General features: G+C 44.5%; 1 protein-coding gene across 1 annotated transcript in view; it reads right to left on the bottom strand.

Moving 5' to 3' along the window:
• The window catches only part of Lyg1 (lysozyme g1), a 32,547-nt gene extending 11,759 nt beyond the window's left edge, over positions 1 to 20,788 (bottom strand). Inside the window, exon 1 of the mRNA XM_052745106.1 lies at positions 125 to 20,788. Within this exon, the coding sequence (XP_052601066.1) occupies positions 125 to 167 (43 nt within the window). The 5' untranslated portion in view covers positions 168 to 20,788. The remainder of the gene's footprint in view (positions 1 to 124) is intronic.
• Positions 20,789 to 25,185: the final 4,397 nt, after the last annotated feature.

Genomic DNA, 25,185 nt, shown 5'->3' with positions numbered 1-25,185 from the left:
CAGAAATCTTAGGAGAAAAATAATGCTTTCCCTGTAGTTACATAAATGGAAGATGTAGCATTGTCTTTCTGTGCTTTTTTTCTGCCCATTTCCAAGTTATTCGGGAAAAATGAAACACACTCACCAGTCAAGGCCAGGAGGCCCAGGAGCAGCCACAGTGGAGACATGTTGAGTAGCTGGTTCTACGGCACCTGAAATGCTTTTAAAATCAAAATTAGTTTAAAGGTATGAAACGTCACTCATTGTCATAACAGCACTTTATTTCTATGGGGGTTGTGAATGGAATGAGTTCCCCACATCCAAAGTAGAAAATGAGTGGTTGGAATTATAATGGAGAAGCAAAACTTGGACAGGTGCATCATTTAGCCTTTTAATTGATCTGTGGGAATGCTGAGATACTTTGATTTTGAGCACTGAGAAACACCATGACCCAACTCGGGATACTGAAAAGCAATTTACATTATCCAAACCTGAAATGAAAAGCAGAATTTTGTATTGATGGTTTCCATGAATTGGGCACTTTTCTCTTCAGGTTGGAGAAAAGTGCACACCTTCCTCAGTGCCGTAGACTATACCCTGATTCTTTACATTGGATAAAGGAAGGAGGGGGAAGACTTGCCCTATTGCTCTGGTCCCCATTCCGGGGAATCCCAGTCCCCCTGGGGCCCCTTGAACCGTGTTCCTCAGTCTCTTTTTGTGGCACTCCTGAGTCAGAACCCAGGGAGGGTGGACAGACAGGCCCCAGGAAGTAGGTCATGGGCAGGGCCGCAGGGTTGGAATCATGAGGTGCTCACTTAGCTAGCGAACCAGTAGTGAGGACCATCAAGAATGTGCTGCCATGATGACTCTCTTCCTCATCCCAACCAGTTCTTCCAGAAACTTCCCTACCACCATGTACAAGCAGTCATGGTTCCCTCTGACTACCACACTATACAAATGTCACAAACCACACCCAATACAAGTGCTTCCCATTGTCTCCCCTGGTCAGCAGAGCCTGGGGACCTGTCATTTTGAATCTCTCTCTCTCTCTCTCTCTCTCTCTCTCTCTCTCTCTCTCTCTCTCTCTTTTCTCTCTCTCATTTAGTCATTTATTTGGTGGTGGGAACAGAATCCAGACCCTCCTACATGCTAGGTAAATCCTCTTCTACTAAGTTACATCCCAATCCCTCTTTTAGGTTTGTTCCTATAGATAGGTTCTTCCCAACACCCAGAATGAGATGTCTCAGATGGAGAGGCATTCAGGAAGTAACTGGATTTCCATCTTGACAAACTGAGAGAGCATGTGGCCATACAGCAAGCCATGCTTCCTACTTATCTTTCCTACAGCATTGAAACGGTCTGTCTGATTTCCTTTGGCTCGGTAGAAAATGTGTTCAGTGACCAGAAATATTTAGAAACTTGAAATGTTAGCTGCATCTGCAGGAGTATTCAGATTTCTTCCCTCAACAGAAACCATGTACTTGGCCGGGCGGTGATGGCGCACGCCTTTAATCCCAGCACTCGGGAGGCAGAGGCAGGTGGATCTTTGTGAGTTGGAGGCCAGCCTGGTCTCCAAAGCGAGTTCCAGAAAGGCACAAAGCTACACAGAGAAACCCTGTCTCAAAAAAACCAAAACCAAACAAACAAAAAACAAACAAACAACAACAACAAAAAACAAAACAAGAAACCATGTACTCAGCATTTCTGGTCTCTGAGGAGTGGATGTAAGAGAGGAAGTGAATCCCCGAAAAGAATTGGAGAAAGAGGGGTTGGAGAGATGGTTCAGGGGTTAGGAGCACTAGCTGTTCTCCCAGAGGACCTGGATTCAATTCCCAGCACCCATGTGGCAGCTCACAACTGTCTGTAACTCCCATTCTAGGAGATCTGACACCTTCATACCAATGCACATTAAATTAAGTTAATTATTAAAAAAAAAAGAATTGGAGAAAGAGCTTAGGTACAAAAAGAACGTTCACAGTCTCACAAGAACATGCCCTTTCTCCTAGTTTGATTCTGTTGCTGTGGTAAACGCCAAGACCAAAATTGATTTGGAGAAAAAAGGGTGTATTTCATGTTGCAGCTTAAAGTCCATCACTAAGGGACATTGGGGACAGGAACTCAAACAGGTCAGAACTCCGGAATGGCACAAACTTGAAACAGAAACCCTGCAGGCACACTGCTTACTGACTTGCCCTCAAGTTCACATTCAGCTACCTTTCTCACACAGCCCAGGACCACCTGCCTAGGGATGGCAGTGCCCACAATGGGCAGGACCTCTCACATCCATCTTTAATCAGGAAAATGCCCCTGCCCCAGACACACCCACAGGACAATCTGCTGGACTGAGTTTCTCACATCTTCTTTAGCAGAGGCTTTCTCTTTCTGGGTGGGTTAAGTAGATAACCAAGATTAGCCATCGGCTTTATAGAGATATCTCATCAGCTTTTTGGAACGGTTCTTTAGAAAAACAGCCCTGCTCTCACTCAAATGCTGACCTCGGAACACTTCAATTATTTTTGCTGATTTTCCTGGAAAGGAAGATGCTTCCTATTGGAAACCCAAGAGGAAAGACATAACTTTCATTGCAATATGAGAGTTACCCCATTTCCCACAAATGGAACTAAACATCTGCATTGAGCAAGCACTGAGCACAGTCTATGTGAACGCGTGCACCAGTTACTTAACAATATAAAGTCACTTTCTGGTGCCCGCTGTAGTCACATGTGCAAGACAATTATTTTCAGTTGTATTAGGTTCAGAGCAAAAAGTGACAATGGACTTCTTGTGTGGATAGACAAGGTAGTCCATTCATAAACAGAATGCAGAGTGACTCAGACTTCATGGTCCAGTTTGTCCAGGTATCAAAAAGTACTCTATACTTAAAAGCCGAGGCATCTCAGGGTGTGTTCTTCAAGGAGTGTCCATTTGCTATGACCCTGACCACTCCCCACACTCAAAGCCATTTGGAAATGTCAGCCAAGGTGAGTGTGATGCCCTGATATCAGTCACAATATCTACTATGACACCGTCCTCCCAATATAAAGAGCTAAAATGTCAAGGCAGCGAGGGAGTGTCAAGCTGCAGCAACAGGCCATCTTTGGAAAGATAACCAGGGCATCCCTTGGGGGCTAGTTGACATTCTTCATGGCCTCTGTCAGGACATCTTCTTCTACCTGTCTTTTCCCGACTGGGCACCCTGCAATTTCCAAAGCACTGTATTGACTTGTGATGGACTGACAGTTCTTCCTCAGCTCTCAATAATTGGAGGCCAGAAGTAGAAATAAAGGTCTTTGGCATTTACAGTCCTTCAACAAGAAGTCCCAATCCTTTTCCATGAATGCCATGGATCTTCACCTTAACCTTGAAAAGATAGCAAGTCATGACCTTGGGGCCCTCCAGCCAGCTTGGCAATGTGCTGCATCAACACCCTGGTGTCAGAGAGATGAGCGTGGCCCATTTGATCCTGGAGGAACCGAGAACTGTGCTATGTACCACGTTAGACATGGTCTCTCACTACAAGCTTGGCTGATGCCCTTGCTTTGTTGCTAACCCACCTCTCCATCCACCTTCCCCAGGTAGGTGGATGTACCATTCCAGCACATCCTTTCTCACTCACACCCCTCCTGGTGTTCTGTTCTTCTCCTCACTTCTAACACGTGGTAAAGACTCACTGTCTTGCAGACTACTTTGCCCTGATGGTCCTTAAATTAAAATGACAGTAGCAATGACAGTCATAAACATAAAGTGCTTCTGCCACCAGGGTTGCATTCCTAGAGAAATAAAATCTACTTTTTAGACCACAATATAAAGCGGCAACATTACAGATCTTTGCTTGCTCGTGTTTTGAGATCGGGTTTCATAGCCTGGCCTAGAACTTGCCATCTAGCCCAGGCTGGCTTCAAATCTGCAGTGTTCCCACCTCTGCCTACTGAGTACAGAGGTTACAGATGTGAGCTACCATGTCCAGCTTGACTGCCTTGTAATCCAGGCTGACCTGGAACTGGACATCCTCCTGCTTCACCTTCCCCAGTGCTGGGATAACAGGCGTGTGCCCATGTGTGTTTTAAACTGTTCCTGTTCACAGATTGCATTTTTCTAAGGTCCACAATCACATGTTTTTGCTGAGCTTGGATTATGAGCTGTAAGCACCAGCCAGAAAACCTTAGAAGGTTTGCGGAAAGTCTCTTCCCTCCTGGTTGGCAGGTCCATAAACGCTTCCTTTACTGCGGAGACTGTCTGAAAGGGGCTTCTGTCTGTGTACCTCTGTTCTTACTCTTTCTCACTTTGTCAGGGTTAAGAAAGAAGATGAGAAGACCATTGCCCTTGTGTGAGTTTAGGAGTATTCCCTTCTGGATATCTAATCAAAAAGATCCTGGCTTCCTCCATCATAGACTCTTAAACGATGTCCATCTTTTAACTCTGATAACCAAGACTTAAACTGTTAGACCAGCAGTTCTCAACTGTGGGTCACGACCCCTTTGGGGGTTTGCCAAGCGACCCCCCCACAGGGATTGCCTAAATCCATCAGAAAACATAGATGTTTACATTATGATTCGTAACGGTAGCAAAATTACAGTTATGAAGTAGCAATGAAAATAATTTTATGGTTGGGGGTCACCACACCATGAGGAACTGTATTAAAGGGTCACAGCATTAGGAAGGTTGAGAACCACAGTGTTAGATACACTGGCCTTAGCTATTTCACAGTTTGCAGAAAAAGCAGGACCTCGCCCAAACACGTACTTGTGATGTCTGGGTCAATGTTTCATCAGCAAGATTGAGCACGAAAAGGAGAGAGGCTTACCATCCGGCAGGCACCAGTGTTTTAGTTCTTTGGTTTTATAAAATGAAAGAGACATTCTATTTGGTCTATTGTCAGCAGGGAGAGGATGGACACACGGCTCTGCTATCTCACCCTCAGCAGCCCGAGGAGGTCCTTTAATCTTTTAAGGACCTCAACTCAGGCAAACCCAGGATTAATGATTTTGACAGAGAAGAATTTCAGGACTAGACAGTATGATGTAGAGTTGCTGATTTTAATGAAAATATATTACTATAGGCTCTAAACATAAAGGTTAGAAGAGAGGGGCACTTAGGAAGAAAATAAGACATACCTAAGTGTGGATATTGGCTTCCCACAAGAGAATAGCAAAAATTAAGACACAGCCAGATGGTGGTGGCACATGCCTTTGATTCCAGCACTCAGGAGGCAGAGGCAGGTAGATCTCTGTGAGTTTAAGGCCAGCCTGATCTACAGAAAGAGTTTTAGGATAGTCAAGGCTACACAGAGAAACCCTGTCTCGAAAAACCAAAAAGGAAAAAAAAATTAAGACATAACCAGGTATGATTATGGGTTCCTCAAGGGAGAGTTCCAAGTAGGGGTCTTATGGCTAGCCATATATGCCATTTTGGTGGCTCTCAACTTATCTCAGAAGGTGCTTAGAAATCCCCCCTTCTCTCTTCTTCTGATAAATGAGCTTATAAGGCAGCTGTGGAGATGCCTTGAATGGAATTATAATCTGATGAGGTGAAGCCAAGAGCCACTAGGGTTACCCAAGTCATTCAGGACATCTTTCCCTGAAAATGAGGTTTCTGGTGCAATTTCTAGAAAACCATGGGTTTAGAAAATTTAGGGAGCAAAGTTGTTGATTGTGCTGAAGTTCTTGCTCCTCAGCTGGTGAGAGACCTCAACCAGGTTCAGAAGTGAGAGGCTCCTTTCCCTATCAACAGCCCATAATTTTCCCCATCTTTCTATATGGCTCCACTATTACAGGTATTGTTAAAAGAACGTCTATTTCTGTCCCCCTGTTCTTGGTCGTGTGCATGTGCACATATTCAAAAGAAGCCCTGCACACGCATGGAAAGAAATAGAAATTTGTATAACAATTGTAATGAGTAGGAAAGAATTATTCTGTCATCTCACATTTCTAAAACTTGAGGTTTTCTTGCAAGGTCTTTAAGTTTCATTTGATTCAATATTATTTACTCAGAAGCAGAAACACAATCATTATCAATCGATTAGCATATGCTGGAGTTTTCATTCTAAATAAGCTCGGAACAAGTCTAGGGTCGGTTTCATACTCACCTGTCTTCAGTCAGCTCTTCTTAGAGTCAGGGAGCACACGGCACTTTATATAGGGTCTCATCCTGCTTCCTCTTTTTAAAAGTGTTGACCTCATCTTATTATAAGATTTACAGCTAAATCTCATAAATTATAGTAATAATCATAATAATTACAAATACTTTGAACTCATATAGGGATTTATTCAAGAATGTCCTGGCATTCTGCACACATCAACCAATTAGTTCTTTACCACACCTCGGAAGAACAAATCCTAATTGCAGGTTCATGATGGCACATTCAGGCCCAACATCTGTCTTTATTCACACCCATTTATTGGTGTGCTGTCAGGAAAGGGAGCAAGAAAGGAAGGAATGGAGAAAGAGATGGGGGGAAATGGAGGAAGGAGAAGGGTGAGAGAAAGCTGGAAGAAAGAAGAAAGGAAGGAGGAAGGAAGGGAGGAGGGAAGCGGGAAGGAGGAGGGAAGGGAAGAGGAAGGGGATTTGGATTTTCCTAAACTCCTAGTCTGTAGTGAGGATGAGTTGAGATGTTTACAAGTCAACATCTCCAGCTCAGATTTTGAGGAGTCCCTATCCATGGCTGAGACAGTTTGAGGTCTAAGCTCAAATACCAGGACAAGAGGCGGACCACAGAAGGCTGAGAGATTGAAGAGAACATGAGGAATCATAGGTAAGTGATTTATCCACCAGCACACAGGTTGTTAAGCAGACAGACACCCAGGCACATATCAACATGCAGTCTAGCACACAGGCCTACAGGGAGGTGGAAACAGGCAGACTGGAGAAGGGGAAGGTCTCTGACCTCAAGGCCATTTTTTTCTTTTTCTTTTCTTTTCTTTTTTGTTTCGGTGTTTCAAGACAGAGTTTCTCTGTGTAAAAGTCCTGGATGTCCTGGAACGTGCTTTGTAGACCAGGCTTGCCTCGAACTTCAAAGATCTGCCTACCTCTGCCTCCCAAATGCTGGGATTAAAGGCGTGTGCCACCACACCTGGCTCAGGCCATTTTTAAACAGATATGAAAGTGGCATTCTCACAGAAATAGCTATATTACAGATTACATTAGTGTTTATGTGGGGGTTCCCTAGACATCCAGTGCCAGCCTTTTTTTTTTCTGACTCATAGCCCCCTGTGTTCCCCCCATCTTGGCCCATGATAAATATTCATATCAGTGCCATGTTGTCTAAACATAAATTGGTATGGCTCTGTTCCCTATATTCTACCCACTTTAGACAATTGCTTTATTAGAGCAGGCCCATAAGGGTATTGTCTGGGCCCATAATCCACAGTAACAATAACAATAAAGAGGACTTTTAAAAAAAAAATGTTCTGTGGGATCTCAGAACCTCTAGTTTCCCAGCCTTTGTTCTGTTGCTGTGACAAAACACTCTGACAAAGGAAGGAAAGAGAAGGAACTAAAATAGAAACTACAGCGGAACAATGATCACCAGCTAGATCTCTGGCTTGTCCCCCGACCTATGCTCAGCACAACCGTTCCTAGATAGCCCACCTGCCTAGGGATGGCACTGCCCACAGTGGGCTAGGTCCTGGGTCCTCTCATGGTAATAATCAATCAAGATAATCCCTCACAGATATAGCCACAAGCCGATCTCCTGAGGGTAATCTATCAATTGAGAGTCTCTCAGGTTACTCTAGGCTATGTCAGGTTAACAGACGAAGCTACTGCGGACAGATGGCAAGGCCACCGGCTGGGCCACTAGGAGGAAGGCTATAGACTCGAACACCCAGGCATTCCTGAAATCTTAAATCTGAGAATGAAGTATGAGAATCCATGGTTCTTACTTGCTATTGGCAAACTTGGGGCCAAAAAAACAAAAGGGAAAATCATGTATCTCACTGAAAACCATATCCCTGCCTTCCCAAATAGGACCAAGGGACTTGTTTCTGTTTTGTTCGGAAGCAGCAACTGGGACATGCAAGCAATGAAATTTTTTATTACAGTGTGGGGAAATGTAGGAATTCCCTGGCCCATCTACAAAGACACCACATCATCTGCACCCAGGGCATGCTGGCGTCCTGGAAATGTGTCTCTGGTCAGCCGCCAGCATGTTGCCTGGCAACAGCTCCACAGAAATGATGCCCATCTGTATCCCCAGGTTGGTTCAGTTCTTGTCCAGTTCTTCTGTCCCTAGACAAAGGGGGGTGTCTAAGGGGTGGAAGTGGGTGTAGAAAAGAAAACGTAGCCAGGCTTAGTGACCTGCACTGTAGTCCCTGCTACTGGAAAGGAAACAGCAGGAGTGTGGCTTGAGCCCAGATGTTCAAAGGCAGTCTGGGGACATAGTGAGGCCTTATCTCAAAAGTGAATGAGAGAGGGGGCAGGCAGAGTAGAGTGGAGGAGCGGAGAGGAGAGGAGAGGAGAGGAGAGGAGAGGAGAGGAGAGGAGAGGAGAGGAGAGATGAGGAAAGGAGAGGTGAGGAGAGAGAAGAGAAGGCAGATAAGGTAGATAAAGGAATGGCTCCATGTGGCAGCACATTGAGGAAGGGAAGGGGAGGGGAGAGGAGGGGAGAGGAAGGAAAGGAAGGGAAGAAGGAAAGAAGGAAAGGAGAGGGAGGGGAGGGGAGGGGAGGGGAGAAGAAGGGAAGAGAAAGGGAAGGGAAGGGAAGGGGAAGGGAAGGGAAGGAAAGGGAAGGGAAGGGAAAGGAAGGGAAATTTTGGCTCACTTGGGCTACACACCAAGAAACTACCATAAAAGGAGCTTGAAAGGGGTTGGGGCTTTAGCTCAGTGGTAGAGTGCTTGCCTAGCAAGCGCAAGGTCCTGGGTTCAGTCCTCAGCTCTGAAAAAAAAAAAAAAAGGAGCTTGAAAGAAGCATGCTTCACTTGCACTTAGGTGAGAAAGCTGGAAACAGTCCAAGATACTCTCGTCTCAGCCCAGGACCAGATTGGGGTGGGGCAGGCTCCCACACACCTTTTCCGTCTTTGTTTTACTTCAGGAACCCAGGATCTTCTACTCTGTGTGAGTTTGTGTCTCCGAGGACCGGGTCTTCTTACTCTGGCCTTTGGCTGGGTCCTGCATTTGCCCACAGCCTCCCACAATAAACACAAAATTTTATAGAAAGTTAGTTTGAGGAGCTCCCAAAATAGAATTGTTCTAGCCATCACAAAAAAACAAACTTCCTAAAGGAGTTTACTTTTCTGTCTCTCCAAAGTATCAGGAAGTGTCTGTTGCTGCTCATTCATGTTTTCTCCTCTGTAGTGTCTCGGCAGCCCCTCCTCATGGTCTTCTCACCTCCCAACACTTGGCATGGCTATGACTCCAGTAATGGAGTACACATCCCACAAGTCTGCTGTGATGCAGATTAAAAGCATCTATAATCAATGCTACGTTCAACAAATCAACAAATACATTTTTTTGTGGAGGGCTGCGTGCAGAGGGTTTCTCTATGTAGCTCTGGCTGACCTAGAGTTCACTATGTAGGCCAGGCTGGTCTCAAACTCACAGAGAGTCTCCTGCCTCTGCATCCTGAGTGCTGGGATGATAAGCATGGGTTACTACACCCAGCGGCAGCCCCTCTGTTATTATTCATTTACTTCTCTAAGGTGATGGGTGAGGAAAATGGATTCCTGGGCTTGGGACTTGGGTGTGGCTGCCATCAGAGCTTCTTCCCCCATGGATGATGCCCAGAGGCATTTGGCTCTCAAGTTCTGGAAAATCCCTTTTGGCCAGGTGACTCCTGAACTCTTCAGTCTTCTGGCACACTCTGACCCTCCATCTAATAACTTCTGAGAAGAATTGTCATCCAAGTCTAAGAGAGATTCCTTCTTGAGAACTCGGTTTCCAGCAATGTCCTCCAATTCCTCTCCCACCGTATCTGAGTTCCTTAATCCCAAGAATCCCAGTGACGCGGTGGGAACACTCTCCATACAGCCTGCTAGTTACTCTGCAGAAAAACAGCAGTCATATTATTCACAGTTTTTAAGTGATCTCAGGTCGTTAGCCGGATGTGAGGTGGGCCAGAGAGAATAAACTAGTGGCAGGCCTTACAGAAGGCCAGGGGAGATGGGCTGGGAAAATAAGACATGGAGCAGACACGCTGGCCATTCATTTTAGAAATGGCATTGGCGGGACTTAGAGCGGTAGGACTAAGGCTGGCTTGGTGGTGAAGGACTTAAGTCCCAGCACTCAGGAGGCAGATGCAGACAGATCTCCAAGAGTTCGAGGCCAGCCTGGTCTACGGAGTGAGACCCTGCCTTGAAAATAAATAAATAGGTAGACAGACAGACAGACAGACAGATAGATAGACAAACAAACAGTTTAAAGAGGGGTAGGACTAGATGCCAAGGATAAAAGGAAGAGGCCATGCACACATGGGAGAATGGGGCCTACTCTGGAATTTTGTAGACAGAGCCGATTTGTGAAAGATTAAGGAGCGAACTCGAGACACTGAAGCTTTGCTGTGCGTTTTTGTCTCTAGGATTGCCCTCTCTTCTCAAGCCTCTTGCCGCAAGAGTAGCCACACAGCAACATGACCTTGCCTACTTGGTCATGGTTTCACTCATCAAGGATAAGGTAATGATCTCAGCTCTAGAGACAGCACAGCAACAAACTGGGGAACTGACATGTGGATCTTACCTGCAAGAGGCTGAGGACAGCCTATGGTCCCCGGGGGGCCCCCACCCGTTTTGTAAAATTTAACCGGATGTTTACATTGCCTGTGTCTGCTTTGATGCTACACCGGTACAGCTAAGACCAGTTACAACAGATCAACTATGTGACCCTCCAGCCATCTGGAGCTTTAAGAAGCTTGCAGCCCAAGATCTAGCTTCCCCAGTTGGCCTGAGGAACAGGAACAATAAAGAAGAGGATAGAGAGGAAGATGAAGTAGCTGCTCATGATGAAGAAACGAAAGGGTAATCCTGACAGCATCCAAACTAAAAAAACCCCCTGCTCTTGAAGTCCAACCATATCTCCATCCTCAGGCTCTGTCGAGATAAATCAGTTGTCTTCTACTAAATTTGTATTAGGGACAATGCTATTTGCAATGAAAGGACATATTTATTTACTCTTATTTATTAGCTGTCTACTACTTACCCATTATTGACCTATACTTTATTTATTCCTTCAGAAATTTCATGGAAGTCTGTCTTACTCTGTATCAGGAGGAGCGATGCTGGAGTTCGGAGATAGAGCAGGGAGCAAGACAGTCATAGTCCATGGCTGTGTAAAGCTAACACACCAACATAACGAGTTAGGTTTGCAGTTCTGTGGGAGACCTCTAAGTAAAGACATTACCATGGCAGTCACGGCTCAGAAGTGAGGCTTGGGCTGGATACTATAAATTGGAGAGTCATTGCCGTATAAAGGGTTTTAAAGACAGGGAAACAGAAGACATTGCCTAAGGATGTCAAGAGAGAAGCAAAGCGTGCTGTGATCAGCCCCTGGAGAACTCCAGCGTTTCAGGATTTGCTGAAGGATTTAGTGAAGGATGTTGAATAAGGGAGAACACGAAGGAGACACCCCAGAGAGCCTGAAATCAAGGAAGGCAACCTCAGAGGCTGAAGGAGTGAAATGTGTATCGGTCAAGTGCTGATGAGCAGGGAAGACACTCAAAAGAGACCATTGTATTCAGTTAGGTGGGGGTTACTCTTAAAGAGGCCAGAACAGTTCTGAAACAGGAACATCCAGATGTGTTTTGTGACAAGAGACTAAAAGCTTGGCTTAATCTGACTTCAACACTGAGGAAGATTTCTTGGGCTGGCAAGTTGTCGTCTGACCCCTTTGTGCATGCTGTGATGTGTGCCTGTATTAACATGTCCATACACATAGTAAAGAAGTAATTTAAAAGAATAGATTTCTTGGGGGTTGGGGATTTAGCTCAGTGGTAGAGCGCTTGCCTAGCAAGCGCAAGGCCCTGGGTTCGGTCCTCAGCCCTGAAAAAAAAAAAAGAATAGATTTCTTAACTCAGCCACCGGGAAGTCAGAGGAAGGATGGATGAGTTTCAGGGATAATTTGGCTCAGTAATTCAACAGTGTCGTCAGGGACTGGAATCTTGCCTCTCCACTTAGCTTTCTTGAATGTCAGCTTCATGCCATGGTGCTCCTCCCTTCCTCAACTCACCACCCCGGATGCTGTCAGTGACTTCCAGGTTCACACTTCCTCATTTCAATCCAAAAGAGGAAGACATGATCATTTGAGAAATTCTCAGAAATAATGAGTATGCAGCCCGGCGGTGATGGCACACGCCTTTAGTCCCAGCACTTGGGAGGCAGAGGCAGGTGAATCTCTGTGAGTTCGAGGCCAACCTGGTCTACAAAGTGAGTTCCAGGACAGGCTCCAAAAGCTACACAGAGAAACCTTGTCTTGAAAAACCAAAAAGAAAAAAGAAGAAAGAAAGAAAGAATGAGTATGTATCTTTCCCACAAAGAGCCAGCAAAGCCTTTCTCATGGCAGATTGGCTCCCGTAGAATCAGATGTCCCTACCTTATGGGTTACGAACAACCGATGTAACTACGGAATGCGATATTGTGATTAGATGAGACCTGGGTTTAGAGCCTAGAAAGAAAAGAGTCTAAAATGAAATCAGACACCACCGAAGCACCTTGCCAGGTATTTGGGGACAAGCCACAGAGCAAACAGGAACAGATGGGAGAAGGTGAAATCCTCAGTGGGGGTGAAGAACTGGAGACTACCTCTGAGGAGGCGTGGCTGTGCTGAGAAGCGGATAGATAGATGGTAACAGAGACCGAGAGGCAAGCATCTCAGCGTTTATTTTCCTAGATCGTCTCTGAACACCAAAAGAAGGAACCCACTCAGAAGCCAAAGTTAAAATACACCAAGGACACACACAAAAAAGAGCAAATTGTCTGTGAACATGAGAAGGTGTGGACTTTTGAGATTGTGTAGGGGGTTACCTTTACTGGAGAAGGGGGCAGAGCTCTGAATTTGAAATCTAAGGGGTTGGGTAGTCACGGGCGATTTCATGTATTTGAACTGGGCTTTTGAAACAGAAAGATGCTCTTATCTCAGCGCACTCTGTGAGCATTAAGTGAGATGATGTTTGTAAACAACTCAATGATATTTTCTTTTATATAGCTTTCTTCACATCTTCTCTTTTTTCTCCCAACCTAGATCAGTTTTATTAACTTCCTTTAAGCCAGTGGCAAACATCTTGCAAACATCTGGGTGTTAGGTGAGGTGTTGGGGTTGTCATTGAATAAGCTCCAGCTTCCTTACTAAAAAAAAAAATCATCAACAAAGTCCTTGTGGAGTTCTTGGAGGTGGCAATTAAAGCCATCCTGCTGACGGAGACACTGACTATCTAGAAAAGAACGCCGTGGGTGGCGTCCTTCCCAGATAAAGGAAGGACCAAGGTGTCATTATTCGACAGTCATTTCTAGCTTTACAAGCTGCTGAGCAGTTCTGACCACAGATGCCAGGAAGAAAATTGAAGGATAGGAACCAGGAAGGAGAAACGGAGAATCCATCATCAGTATGGCCTCTGGACACCACTAGCTCGCTTTGCTTTTTTTGTGGAAACCACTGAGCTTCTTGTGTACTTACTTTTTCTTTTGATGAAACAGGGACAAGCCAATAATTATATAAAGCAAGCAGAAGCAGAGCCCCTTCCTGTACAACACACCAGACCGACCTAAGAGCTGTCAGGGAAGGCTTCTTTGAGTGAAATAGGGTCTCTGAGTGTCGTGGTTTTAGGGTGGGTTGCCGCTATTAATACTTTTTCAAGATTTATTTTTAATTATTTGTTCACATGTGTATTTGTGTGTGGGTTGTGTCCAAGTGCAGAGGCCAGGAGGCAGCAGATCCCCTAGTGTTGGAGTTACAGGCTACAGGTGGTTGTAAGCAGCCCGATGTGGGTTCTGGGAATTGAACTTGGGTCCTTGCAGGAGCCCTCTCTCCAGCCCTCATTGTGCTTTCTTGAGATGTGTGGTTGACTGCTCCATAGGAAGCTTCAGTGGTTCCAGTCCTGTGTGGCCTTTTGTGTTGGGCACATCCCAGTCCAGGAATGTTCCTGGTGGTATTTTTACAAAAGGCTGCTGCTTGGGACAGATGTGGTGGTGTGCTCTAGTAACACCTTGGGGAAAGTGCGTCCTCTCTCCTTGCTCGCCCCTGAAGCTGTTTCTATACATAGGTTTGGGGTCCGGTTCACTAGCTTACAACTTGTACCAAGTGCTTTTGGCTGTGGTACGCACTCACTCGCTCATGGCAGGTTGTGAGCGCTTTTAACAGACAGACTAGAGGGCTTTCCTGTTCCTCTACCTTGGAGAGACCTTGTCAGTGTTTTCTAAGAACAAAGGAAGGAATCAATCTGACCTAATGTGCATGCTTATCCTTTGGACCTATTGGGAAGGATTCAATGGCCAGATTGCCTTCCCACGATTTGTTGAAACATCGGGAATGATACAATCCACAGTTTCCCCACACCTCAAATACAGAAGTTATGGATCTATTTGATGTGTGTGTATATGTGTATGTGTGTGTACATGCACATGGATGCCACAGTGAACACATGTAGGTCAGAGGAAAACTAGGAGTCAGTTCTCTCCTTCCACCACGCCGGTACCAGAGATTGAATTCCGGTCATCAAGCTTGTAACAGGACCTTTCCCTGCTGGGGCATCCCACAAGTCCAAGTTTATGGAGGCTTTTTTTTTTCTTATTCTTTTTACACAAAAGTCTAAATGTGACCAGCAATTCTCACTGCAAAATAACGTTTTCACTAAAGTCAATAAAGGAAGTTTTAACCAAAATTTTAAAGATGAGTCTGTTTACTTAAAATTGTCACACTGAAACAAGGGTGTGTCTCAATTTTCCATGAGTTATTGGAAAGGGAGTCAGAATTTTGTTTCTGTTCTTGTGAGTAGTTTCTGGGGGGAAAAAATAGACCAGTCGCTCTGTGCAGGAAAGCCTCCTGATGAAATGTGTTGCTTTCTTAATAATCAAATCTTAGCTCATTAACTGGCTTTGCAATATTCTTTTGTTTTGTTTTTACTCTTTTGCTAGGAAAAAATTTCTCTGTTTCTACATTTTCTTTCTGTTTGAGTCAGGGTCTCACTGTGTAGCTCAAGCTAGCCTCCAGCTCATCACTGTGTAGTTTAGGCTAGCCTCCAGCTCATCACTGTGTAGTTTAGGCTAGCCTCCAGCTCACCATCTTTCTACTTCAGCTTACAAGTGCAGCGACTACAGGTCTGAGCTGCCGCATCTGGCTGCATTTCAGTATCTAGGTAACAGCTCTACATTGTGCAGATCCACATTTTAAAACTGAGTACTCATATGGATCCAGGCCTACAGTGACCTTCTGCTGGCTTTTCTCTTATATCCAATGAATTCCCCAAGGGAAATACTTTTCAGTAGTTAAAGAAGCTAAAATCATATGGACTTGAACTTATCTTTGCCCAGAAGCATCAGGGAGAATGCCTATGCATGAAGGCTGGTCTAGTATTTTGTCTTAGATGTCTTCTAGTTTACTTGTAGAGGAAGAATAACAGATTGAGCAACTGAATGATCAAACTGATACTATATGTATGTGTTAAATTTATGCCTATAAGTTATCATCTACACATATTTATGTGCTAATAAATGAAAGAAAATGCTGAACCAAAATGCAGTAAAAAGTAAGGCAAATAGGACATAGCAGCGCTGTTGCACATGTGAACTTCAGTGGTGCATGCACAAGGCCTGGCATGAGATCAAGCTAGCCCAAACCCCAGCGTGGGTAGGGGAGAGGCTCCTGAAGCTCCACACCTAGCTGAAGCTAGCGCTTGATGTCTTCCAGGAAAGGAAGAGTCAGCTTTCTGCTGGGATACAGCCCCTGAGCGATGCCCAGGCCTTAGCTGATGGTCCTACATCCATACACATATGGGTAGCACTAAGGAGACTCAGCAGTCTTTCTTTTTTTCAGAGTTTCATAAAGTTGGAGTGGGGAAAGTTGGTGGGAGGGCAGGGAAGGAATTGGAGGAGAGAGAATGGGGGTGGGTTTTTTTTTTTTTTAGCAAAATACATTGTGTTACTGTATGAAATGATTGAACAATAAAAAGAGATTATAGGACAAAATAAGGCAAATAATGAACAGAGTTTAAACTAGCTATAAAAAGCAGTTGCAGAAATCAACAACCTTGTCTCTCCCATGTATTTCCTTGTTTATCAAATAATGGTTGACTTAGTGCCCACCATGTGCCAAGCATGAGTTCATGCAGCAGATACACCTATCAAATAAGACACAGCTTCTGTCTTCAAGAAGCCCAGGGCCAAGTAGTGAACGGATATTTACTACATTTCCCAATTTTATGTTGGATTAAGTAGGGTTAAGTCACTGGCTCTCACTGGAGCCAACGTCAAGCCTTCATTGCAGATCATAAAACTCCTTAGAATCTGGCTTGCAACAAGAACTGATGAGGAAACACTATGCGAAGTCCTTCCTTGTCCACAGGCATGGAAGTGTGAGATTTACCCAGCAACCAATAAAGCTGTCTTTGATGCCGTGACTCATGTGGTTTGTCTAAAAGACCTTAGACATGGGAACCTGTTCTGGGGATTACCCCATCAGACCTCACAGTGGTTGACTACTTCCCAGGCTACAGAGCACTTTCACCTACTCTGTTATAACCCCACAATGAGTGTAAGGCACACATAATAAATGCCCATACAGATGACTAAAACTGTGATATTCAGTAGTAGAATGGCTTTTCCAACTTGACAGCATGTGGCCAATGGTGGTTGGGGTGGGTAGGGTGGACTTGTTTGCCTTCAATCATATGTCCTGTAACACCTTGGAAAACATAGAAGGCTCTTCCCCTAAATCGTTGGGGAAACATCATGATTTGGGAACTACTATCAACCAAAGACATAAAACTTGGTTATTACGTGGGAGTCAGTGTCCTATATAGCTGTATGGGGTGATTGTCCTCAAATGATGATGCCTAAAAACGCCAATACCCAGTGGAGTCGGGACAAGGCTGGGAGTTGTCTGAAGAGTGCCAGGAGCATGGATACCACTCATGCTTCTGTTTTGTTTTCTGTATTTTTTTTAAGTCTGCAATACTTACCAGTCCCCACATTTGATGTCGGTCTGCTTTGCAATTAGCCATAAGTGTTGTGTTGTCCTGTAGCCTTTTAGAAAGGACCAAGGTAGAGTAATTGGGCCTCTATTCATGTGTTTGCTGTGTAGGGCATCATGTGTGTTTTCCCTTTCATTTTGAAGGTTGGGATCTTTGCTGTGTCTGGACATAGGCAAGGGCAGTAGCAGAATCATCTAAAGGTCATTATTAGTCAGAGTTCTCCAGATAAACAGAACCAATAGGATATGTGTATGGGAAGAGATCTTTATTTTATTATCATTGGAATATTTAATTTGCTTTGATCTAGTTGTTCCTTCTTTTCTTTGGAAATAAGATCTTACTATGTTGACTAAGTTGTCCTCAAACTCATAATCCTCATGCCTTAGCCTCCCAAGTAGCTGGAATTACAGACATACAATTCAGACCAGATGTTTATTTTAAGAATTTGCTCACAACTATGGAGGCTAATAAGTTTAAAATCTACAAACCAAAGTCCAGGAAAAACCAATGTTCAAGTTCAAGTTTTACACTTCCTGTTGGTAGAGTTGCTTCTTGCTCAGAGAAGGACTAAGAGTCTTTTCTAGTAGGGCCTGAATTTATAAGATGACACTCCCCCCACATTGTGTGTGTGTGGGGTATGTTTTACACAGAGTCTACTGATGGAATATTAATTTTATCCCTAAACACCCTTCCAGAAACAACCATAATAATGTTTGACCATTGTGTAGGTCGGTTTTTGTTGTACATGACTTTCCTTCAAGCCAAACAAGCCTCATCTTTTGGAGTTCAGGTATTCCTGCTCTCAAAAGATCATCACAGCTGGGCTTGTTGACTGCATGCCCTCATAGGAGGAGGGGTGGGGAAGGTCATAGGACCCTCGCCTGAGTGTCCAGCCACTCTATACCACCTGTTATATGTAATTATCCCCTTATTTCCTGTGGCCCTGGAGAGGGACTAGAGTTTACAGGCCAGGGAAGACTCATAGGAGGGACTCTATCTACGTGTCTATGGAGAAGGCATCATCCCTGCTGGGCAAAGGCTTTCTGAGCAGCCTTTAGTGAGGGATCATCCACACCCCTGTAAGTAGCCCTTTGCTTATGATTTATAAGTAAACCCAATAAATTCATTGGTTCCCCTGAGTGAATTCTGGTAAGATTGTGCCTTGTTTGTCCCTGGGGCCTTACAAAGAGGGATAGATATCGCTTTCTTCTTCCCCAGAGAAGGGATTTTAGTAACAGATTTTCATGGCTGTGATAAAATACTTGAGATAATCAACTAGTATGGAAAAAAAGGCTTATTTTTGCTCACAGTTTCAGAGGTTTTAGTCTATGGTTCCTTGGCCCCATCACTCTAGGCGTGTAGTGAAATAGAATATTATGCCAGGGAGAGCATGCTGGAGCAAAGCTGTTGACTTCTTGGTAGCCAGGAAGCAAAGGAAACAAGAGGAAGAGGGGATTGGGTACTAGCGTACCCTTCAAGGACAAATTTCCAATGACCTTACTTCGTTCAAAGAGATGCCAGTGCTTAAAGTTTCCAACATCTGCCCAAACCATCACCATCTGGGGATTCAACCTTCAACATATGAGGGTTTGAGATACATTCCAGATCCAAACTATAACAATCATACATCTGGGCACCGTGACCCTTTATGTGGACATGTACAACTAACCATTACCAGGTCCTAGTGAGGCTTCTGCATTTAGGAGTCAAGAACTCAGCATGCTGTGAGGTGATTTTTCTTTTTCTTTCTGGAGTGATATCTGATGTCATTTAGATATTGATGTCATGATCATATACTGTATAGAGTTATCACTATGCCCCTTAAACACTCCATAGAAAGGGAGCTGATTCCTGGTTGAGACATAAAATCTACCATGGTAACTTGTGGGAAAAGTCATTTCCCTGAGCCCAACTCCATCATAACAGGCTGAAACTGAGATATCATTAAGTGTGAGACACACAGATATGTTCAGATGAAGACACTCAGCACAGGGGCACTTTATGGAGGTACTCTCTTCTGGCACTTAAAGTTCCCCCAGTCCAGCTTTGTTAAACCTAAGGCAGAGGCTCTTTGGGGATGATCAAGTCCAGCCCAGTGTAGCCCAGTTCACAGTACTCTGTGGAAACATCCACACTCTATGCAGAAGTTCATTCTCAGTGAGGAAACCCGGAGCAGGAGAGAAAAGCTCTTCAAGGAGTGTGGCCACATTCTAGACCATCCTGTCCACAAGGCTAATTAGTCTGTGATTCCCTCTGCACAAACAGATAGAACCCCACTCTCGATGAATAGGTGGATTGTAGAAGTTGATGACATCACCAGCAGAGACTTTATGGGAAAGTCTGTTACTCACACCAGAGTTTCCTGAGAACAGAGTGGGCACAGGCGTGTATAGGCTGGCTAGAGAGGACAGAGAATATGCCCAGAGCCCTGTAGTGACTGAAGTAGGAGTGGAGAAAGTTCTCATATGGTAGCTGGGAGTCTATGAGGTTTGGATTTTTAGCCAGTACCGCATTTTCACTAACTAAAAGAATGAAGACAGTGAGATAAGAGAAATCCCAGAAAGTTAACTCCAATTCCTACTTTTAAAAGTGTTTGACTTCATGGTACTGTAAGGCTGACTAACAGTCCAGGTGTGGAGAAGCAGTAGGCCCAGGCAGTGGGCATATTTCTGATGGTTAACTAAACCGACATAACGGTTTCTAAATACCTTTCTGTCCACCCTAGACAAAGCGGCTCCCAGTCGTCAGAGAAGCCTCCTCTTGCAATGAGCAGTGAACGCAGAGCCTCATGACTGGCCAGGATGCAGAGCATAAGCAACAGGCATAAGTCCAGCCACAAACACTCACTATCACCCTCGGTAAGGCTCAGGGAATATGTGGAAGAGGGAGCAGGAAGGATGTCAGAGCAGGAAGATAACATGAAGGGCTGGGAAATACCATTCTCTAGGCTCCACGTAACCGTTGCCACCACCAACTAGTTACTTGCACTGGGCACTATCCATGGTCAGGGAAGAGGAAGATGAGGAAGAGGAAGAGGCTTATGGGTCCTACCCTTTACTCTGAACTGTTGGCTATTGATAGATTCCTGGAAAAGAGGAATCATTGTCTTTACTTGTGCACCCACTGCTGAGCCCTCTAGACTCCAATGGACCTCTCCAAACCTACACAGATGGCCCTGGTTAATCTCCGTGGGGCCACAGAACGACATGCACATGAGAGATGAACATGAGAGAGAGAGAGAGAGAGAGAGAGAGAGAGAGAGAGAGAGAGAGAGAGAGAGAGAGAGAGAGAGAGAAGGTTGTGGGGAAGGGGAGGGAGGATGGGGTAATAGGGAGATGGAGATGGGATGAAATTGGTCAGTATGCACAGCATTCATGTATAAAATTGTATATGTGTGTATAATTTGTAATATTGTGTGAGTACGTGCGTGCGTGCGTGTGTGTGTGCGTGTGTGTGTTGAGTTCTGACTAAATGTTTTTGGCTTAAAAGATTCAAACAAGCAGATGAAAGAAGTAACACATACATACAGAGAGAGAAGAGAGAGAGAGAGAGAGAGAGAGAGAGAGAGAGAGAGAGAGAGAGAGAGAGAGAGAGAGAGAATGAGAGAGAGAGAATATGGTAGGTACAGACACAAGAAAAAGTTCAGGCTATACAATTAAATGAAGGAAAAAAGTTGCAAAATAGAGTGTGGTGCATGGTGCCTTTATCTATCTATCGATCTATCTATCTATCTATCTATCTATCTATCTATCTATTTATTGTTTTTTTTTTTTCGAGACAGGGTTTCCCTGCGTAGCTTTGGTGCCTGTCCTGGATCTCGCTCTGTAGCCCAGGCTGGCCTCGAACTCAGAGATCCACCTGACTCTACCTCCCAAGTGCTGGGATTAAAGACATGCACCACCACCCGCCCGGCACATGTTGCCATTTTTAGAAAGACAACTGTTGCCGGGCGATGGTGGCGCACGCCTTTAATCCCAGCACTCGGGATGCAGAGGCAGGCGAATCTCTGTGAGTTCAAGGCCAGCCTGGTCTTCAAAGGGAGTTCTAAGAAAGGCGCAAAGCTACACAGAGAAACCCTGTCTCGAAAAACCAAAAAAAAAAGACAACTGTCAGCACGTGTTTAGAAAACAAATTCTGAGGAAATTCACCAAATCTTGAGAGATGTTTCCCATGAAAATGAGGTTATAGGACATTTTTACTTTTCAAGTTTTACATTATGTAATTATTTTGCATATTCACTCTATTTGTAATCAGAAAAATGATACAATTAATAGCAGGAACCACCAAGTTTTTTTTCTCACTTTCCTGTAGACACTTGGGATACAGTAATTTGATAATATAAATTCAGTCACTCTCAATTTTATCCTTCTATGTCTATGTTCTGAAGTATCTTGTCTCAATAGATTGGCGGTCAAAATCACTGTTAAGGGCTAGGTAACAAGTGTTGCTAAGTGGCAGTGATCTAGAACTCCCCAGCACTTAAGCATCGCCCATGGTCACTCAGCCCTTTGTCTTTGGACCGTGGTATAACACTATGGCAGGAGGATCCTGTGGTAGAAGAGGCTGCTCACCTCAGACCACTCAGGGGGCTAGGGAAGGGAGAAGGAAAAGTCTGGGGACAAGACAGATCTTTCCAACGTAGGTCCCCACAGTCCAAATTCCCAATTTAGACCTCGCCTTTTATTAATTTAGTTAGGGGACCATCACAATTATGCTTGAAGACTTTCTCTACAATTTATTCAACATCAAAAAGGATTTGTTCTGCATTTATAGCTTTTAAAATTGAAACATAAAAAGCCGGGCAGTGGTGGCGCATGCCTTTAATCCCAGCACTCAGGAGGCAGAGCCAGGCGGATCTCTGTGAGTTCGAGGCAGCCTGGTCTACAGAGTGAGTTCCAGGACAGGCACCAAAGCTACACAGAGAAATCCTGTCTCAAAAAAAAATTGAAACATAAAAATCAAATCCTGGGTAGGAGGGCAATCTGGCCATGGCGTTTGTCACCTCTTTGATCATCAGGGTTCATTTGGATGATATGTCTGGCTAGATGGCTGTCTCTGCCCTTTGTCATGGCTTCAGTTAATGCCCCTGCCAAAACTGTATTTGAGGAAGAGGGCAGCCTTCTCTGACAGAGGATGACTGTTCTTCAGTCAAGGGTATGTGAGTACCCGTGTTCCTCTGCTAGAGCTTTAAGCTTTCAAGGTACTTTGTAGGAGAATTACGTAGCCAAATTTCTGAGACTCCAAGACATCCAAATACGGCACTGCACTAGGGAATGTGCCTTTCTAAACGGCAGTTTTAATCACAAAAGTTTTTCTTTTTTAAAGAAAAGGAACATACGGACCGCAACGCCCTCCTCAGTCTCAACCTCTACCTCTTTACAAAGGAACAACCTGGGAACAGAAATAGACAGTTACCATAGGGTTAATGATGATGTGATTTCATCTTATGGCAGTTGTTTGCCTAACTGCAGAAGGGGAGTGGGTGTTATTATTGTTATTTGCTTTTTGGTCTTTTGATATAAAACCTAAGATTGGCTTTGAACTCATAATTCTGCCTCCTCCCAGATGCTTGGATTGCAGGCATGCACTGCCATGCCCAGTGAAAACAGGAGTATTTTTGTCCTAATCAGCTAGTTGATTCTCAGGCCCCAGTGGGAAAGCTCATGGGAAAACACTAGTTTATTATTGTGGTTTGTTGGAGAATTTTCTGCATGTGTACTGCATTCACTTCATTTCTCCCCTCCAACTCCTCTTGTGCTCCCCCCCAAGTACATCTGAAATTCATGAACTTTTCATCTTTGTTATTTATATGTATATGTGCACATACATGTGCACACACACATACACATACATGCTGCTGAGTCCACTTGATGTACAGGTGTTTAGGGTTGACCACCTGAAACTGGCTGACCTATCAGGAAGCTCGTCCCTGGAGAAGGTGGCTCCTCCTCTCTTAGCGAACCATTCATTGCCTGCAGCTCTTCATCTAGAGATGGGCCCTGAGAGAGCTCCCCCAGTCATGTTGGCATGTCAACTCTTGTCATTATCCAGGTCTTGTTTAGGTGACCATACTCTTGAGATTTCTTTTTCTCCTCCTCCTCCTCCTCCTCCTCTTCTTCTTTGGATTTTCAAGAGACAGAGTTTTTCTGTGTAACACCCTTGGCTGTCCTGGAACTCACTATGTAGACCAGGCTGGCCTCAAACTCAGAGAGATCCACCTGCCTCTGCCTCCCTGAGTGCTGGGATTAAAGGTATATGCCACCAGGCCCAGCCAAAATTTCTTAAGTGCAGTTTCCCATCATATATAGAAGATACTATTTCACAGTCAGTTCTCTGGCTCCTACAATCTGTGATGTTCCCTGAACCTTAGGTATAAGGGATTATGTTGTGGATGTATCAGTTGGAGCTGGGCACCCCCATGGTATGTTCTCTGTATTTTGACCAGCTGTGCATTTCTGGTCTCCATGTGCTGCAGAAAGAGGTTTCTTTGCCAATGAGTTAGAGCTATACTTATCTGTGGGTATAAGAATAAGTATTAGAAATGAAATTAGGAATTATATCGGTTTGGGAAAGTAGCAGTGATGGGAATGTCATTCTGTATGCTGCGAATGTGTGTTGATAAATAAAATGTTGATTGGTCAGTAGCCAGGCAGTAATATAGGTGGGATTAGCAGACAAGGAGAATTCTGGGAAGAGGAAGGCTGAGTCAGGAGATGCCAGCCTACTGTCCAGAGAGCAGCATACAATGGCATACAGGTAAAGCCATGGAACATGTGGCAACATATAGATGAACAGAAATGGGCTGAGTTTAAATGTAAGAGCTAGTCAGTAGTTAGCCTGAGCTAATGGCCGAGCAGTTTTAATTAATATAAGCCTCTGTGTGTTTACTTGGGTCTGAGCGGCTGTGGATCGGGAGGGACACAGGAAAACTTTCAGCTACATAGCAGTAGTAGGTTCTCTAGGACCTGTGACATCACCAGCCACAGGTAGTTGGCTATGTTTCTAGTGCCAGGCATGAAGTCCCTCCTATTGAGTGAGCCTTAAGTACAGTTAGACAGTTGCTGGTTGCCTTACAATAGAGTGCCATTATTGCACTGTTGGGAATACCTTGGTGGGTTGGTCATTCTTGTGGTTCATAGGGTTTAGAGCTGGGTAGGACTATTGATTGCTTTTCTCCCTGGGAACCTTGCATCACAGAGAACTAGTCCCCAGTGAGGAGGCTCCCAGCTCAATTCCAGCTCAATTCCTCCAAATCCTCTGTCTAAAATGAAAAGCACTTGTAAAATACAAAGTTGTAGATTACTACTATGACCCCATGGCTGTGTAGAAAGCCAAGATTAAACACTGTTAACTGAGACATATAGAAAGCTACTGTTTTGGGCTGAGTTCCTGAACAAGGCCCCAGTAGGGAAAACCAAAATGAGTCGTGAATGTTAGAAACACTAAGTAGTAAGGAAAGAGGAAAATTCCCAAATAGACACATCTTATTCCTTCCTCCCTTCCTTCCTTCCTTCCTTCCTTCCTTCCTTCCTTCCTTCCTTCCTTCCTCCCTCCCTCCCCTCCCCTCCCCTCCCTCCCTCCCTCCCTCCCTCTCTCTCTCTCTCTCTCTCTCTCTTTCTTTCTTTCTTTCTTTCTTTCTTTCTTTCATTTTTGGTTTTTTCAAGACAGGGTTTCTCTGTGTAGTTTTGGTGCCTGTCCTTGATCTCACTCTGTAGACAAGGCTGGTCTTGAACTCACAGAGATCTGCCCGGCTCTGCCTCCCGAGTGCTGGGATTAAAGACATGTGCCACCAACGCCCGGCCATAGATCAGTTTTCTAAGGAGACTAGTAGCAACTAGTCAGAAAAAGTCCCATAACTTTAATGACAAGACATCTTCTGCTTTAAAGCTTAGAAAGAAAGTAACCTGGTGTTTAACCAATCTGTTTCTCCCATTCTTTTTTTGTTGTTGTTGTTCTTGCTTTAGCTACCTTGTAAAACCCCAACATTGGGCCAGAGAGACAGCAGGTAAAGGAATTTACCCGATGACCTGAGTTCGATCTTCAGAATCCACAGGGAGGAAGGAGAGAAAACTGACTCCTGCAAGTTGTCCTCCGATCTC

Source organism: Peromyscus californicus, unplaced genomic scaffold (genome assembly GCF_007827085.1).
Source record: "Peromyscus californicus insignis strain IS unplaced genomic scaffold, ASM782708v3 Scaffold_19__1_contigs__length_69161282, whole genome shotgun sequence".
NCBI lineage: Eukaryota > Metazoa > Chordata > Mammalia > Rodentia > Cricetidae > Peromyscus > Peromyscus californicus.
Note: the sequence above shows the minus strand (reverse complement) of the source record. Positions and strands in the feature narration are given on the sequence as shown.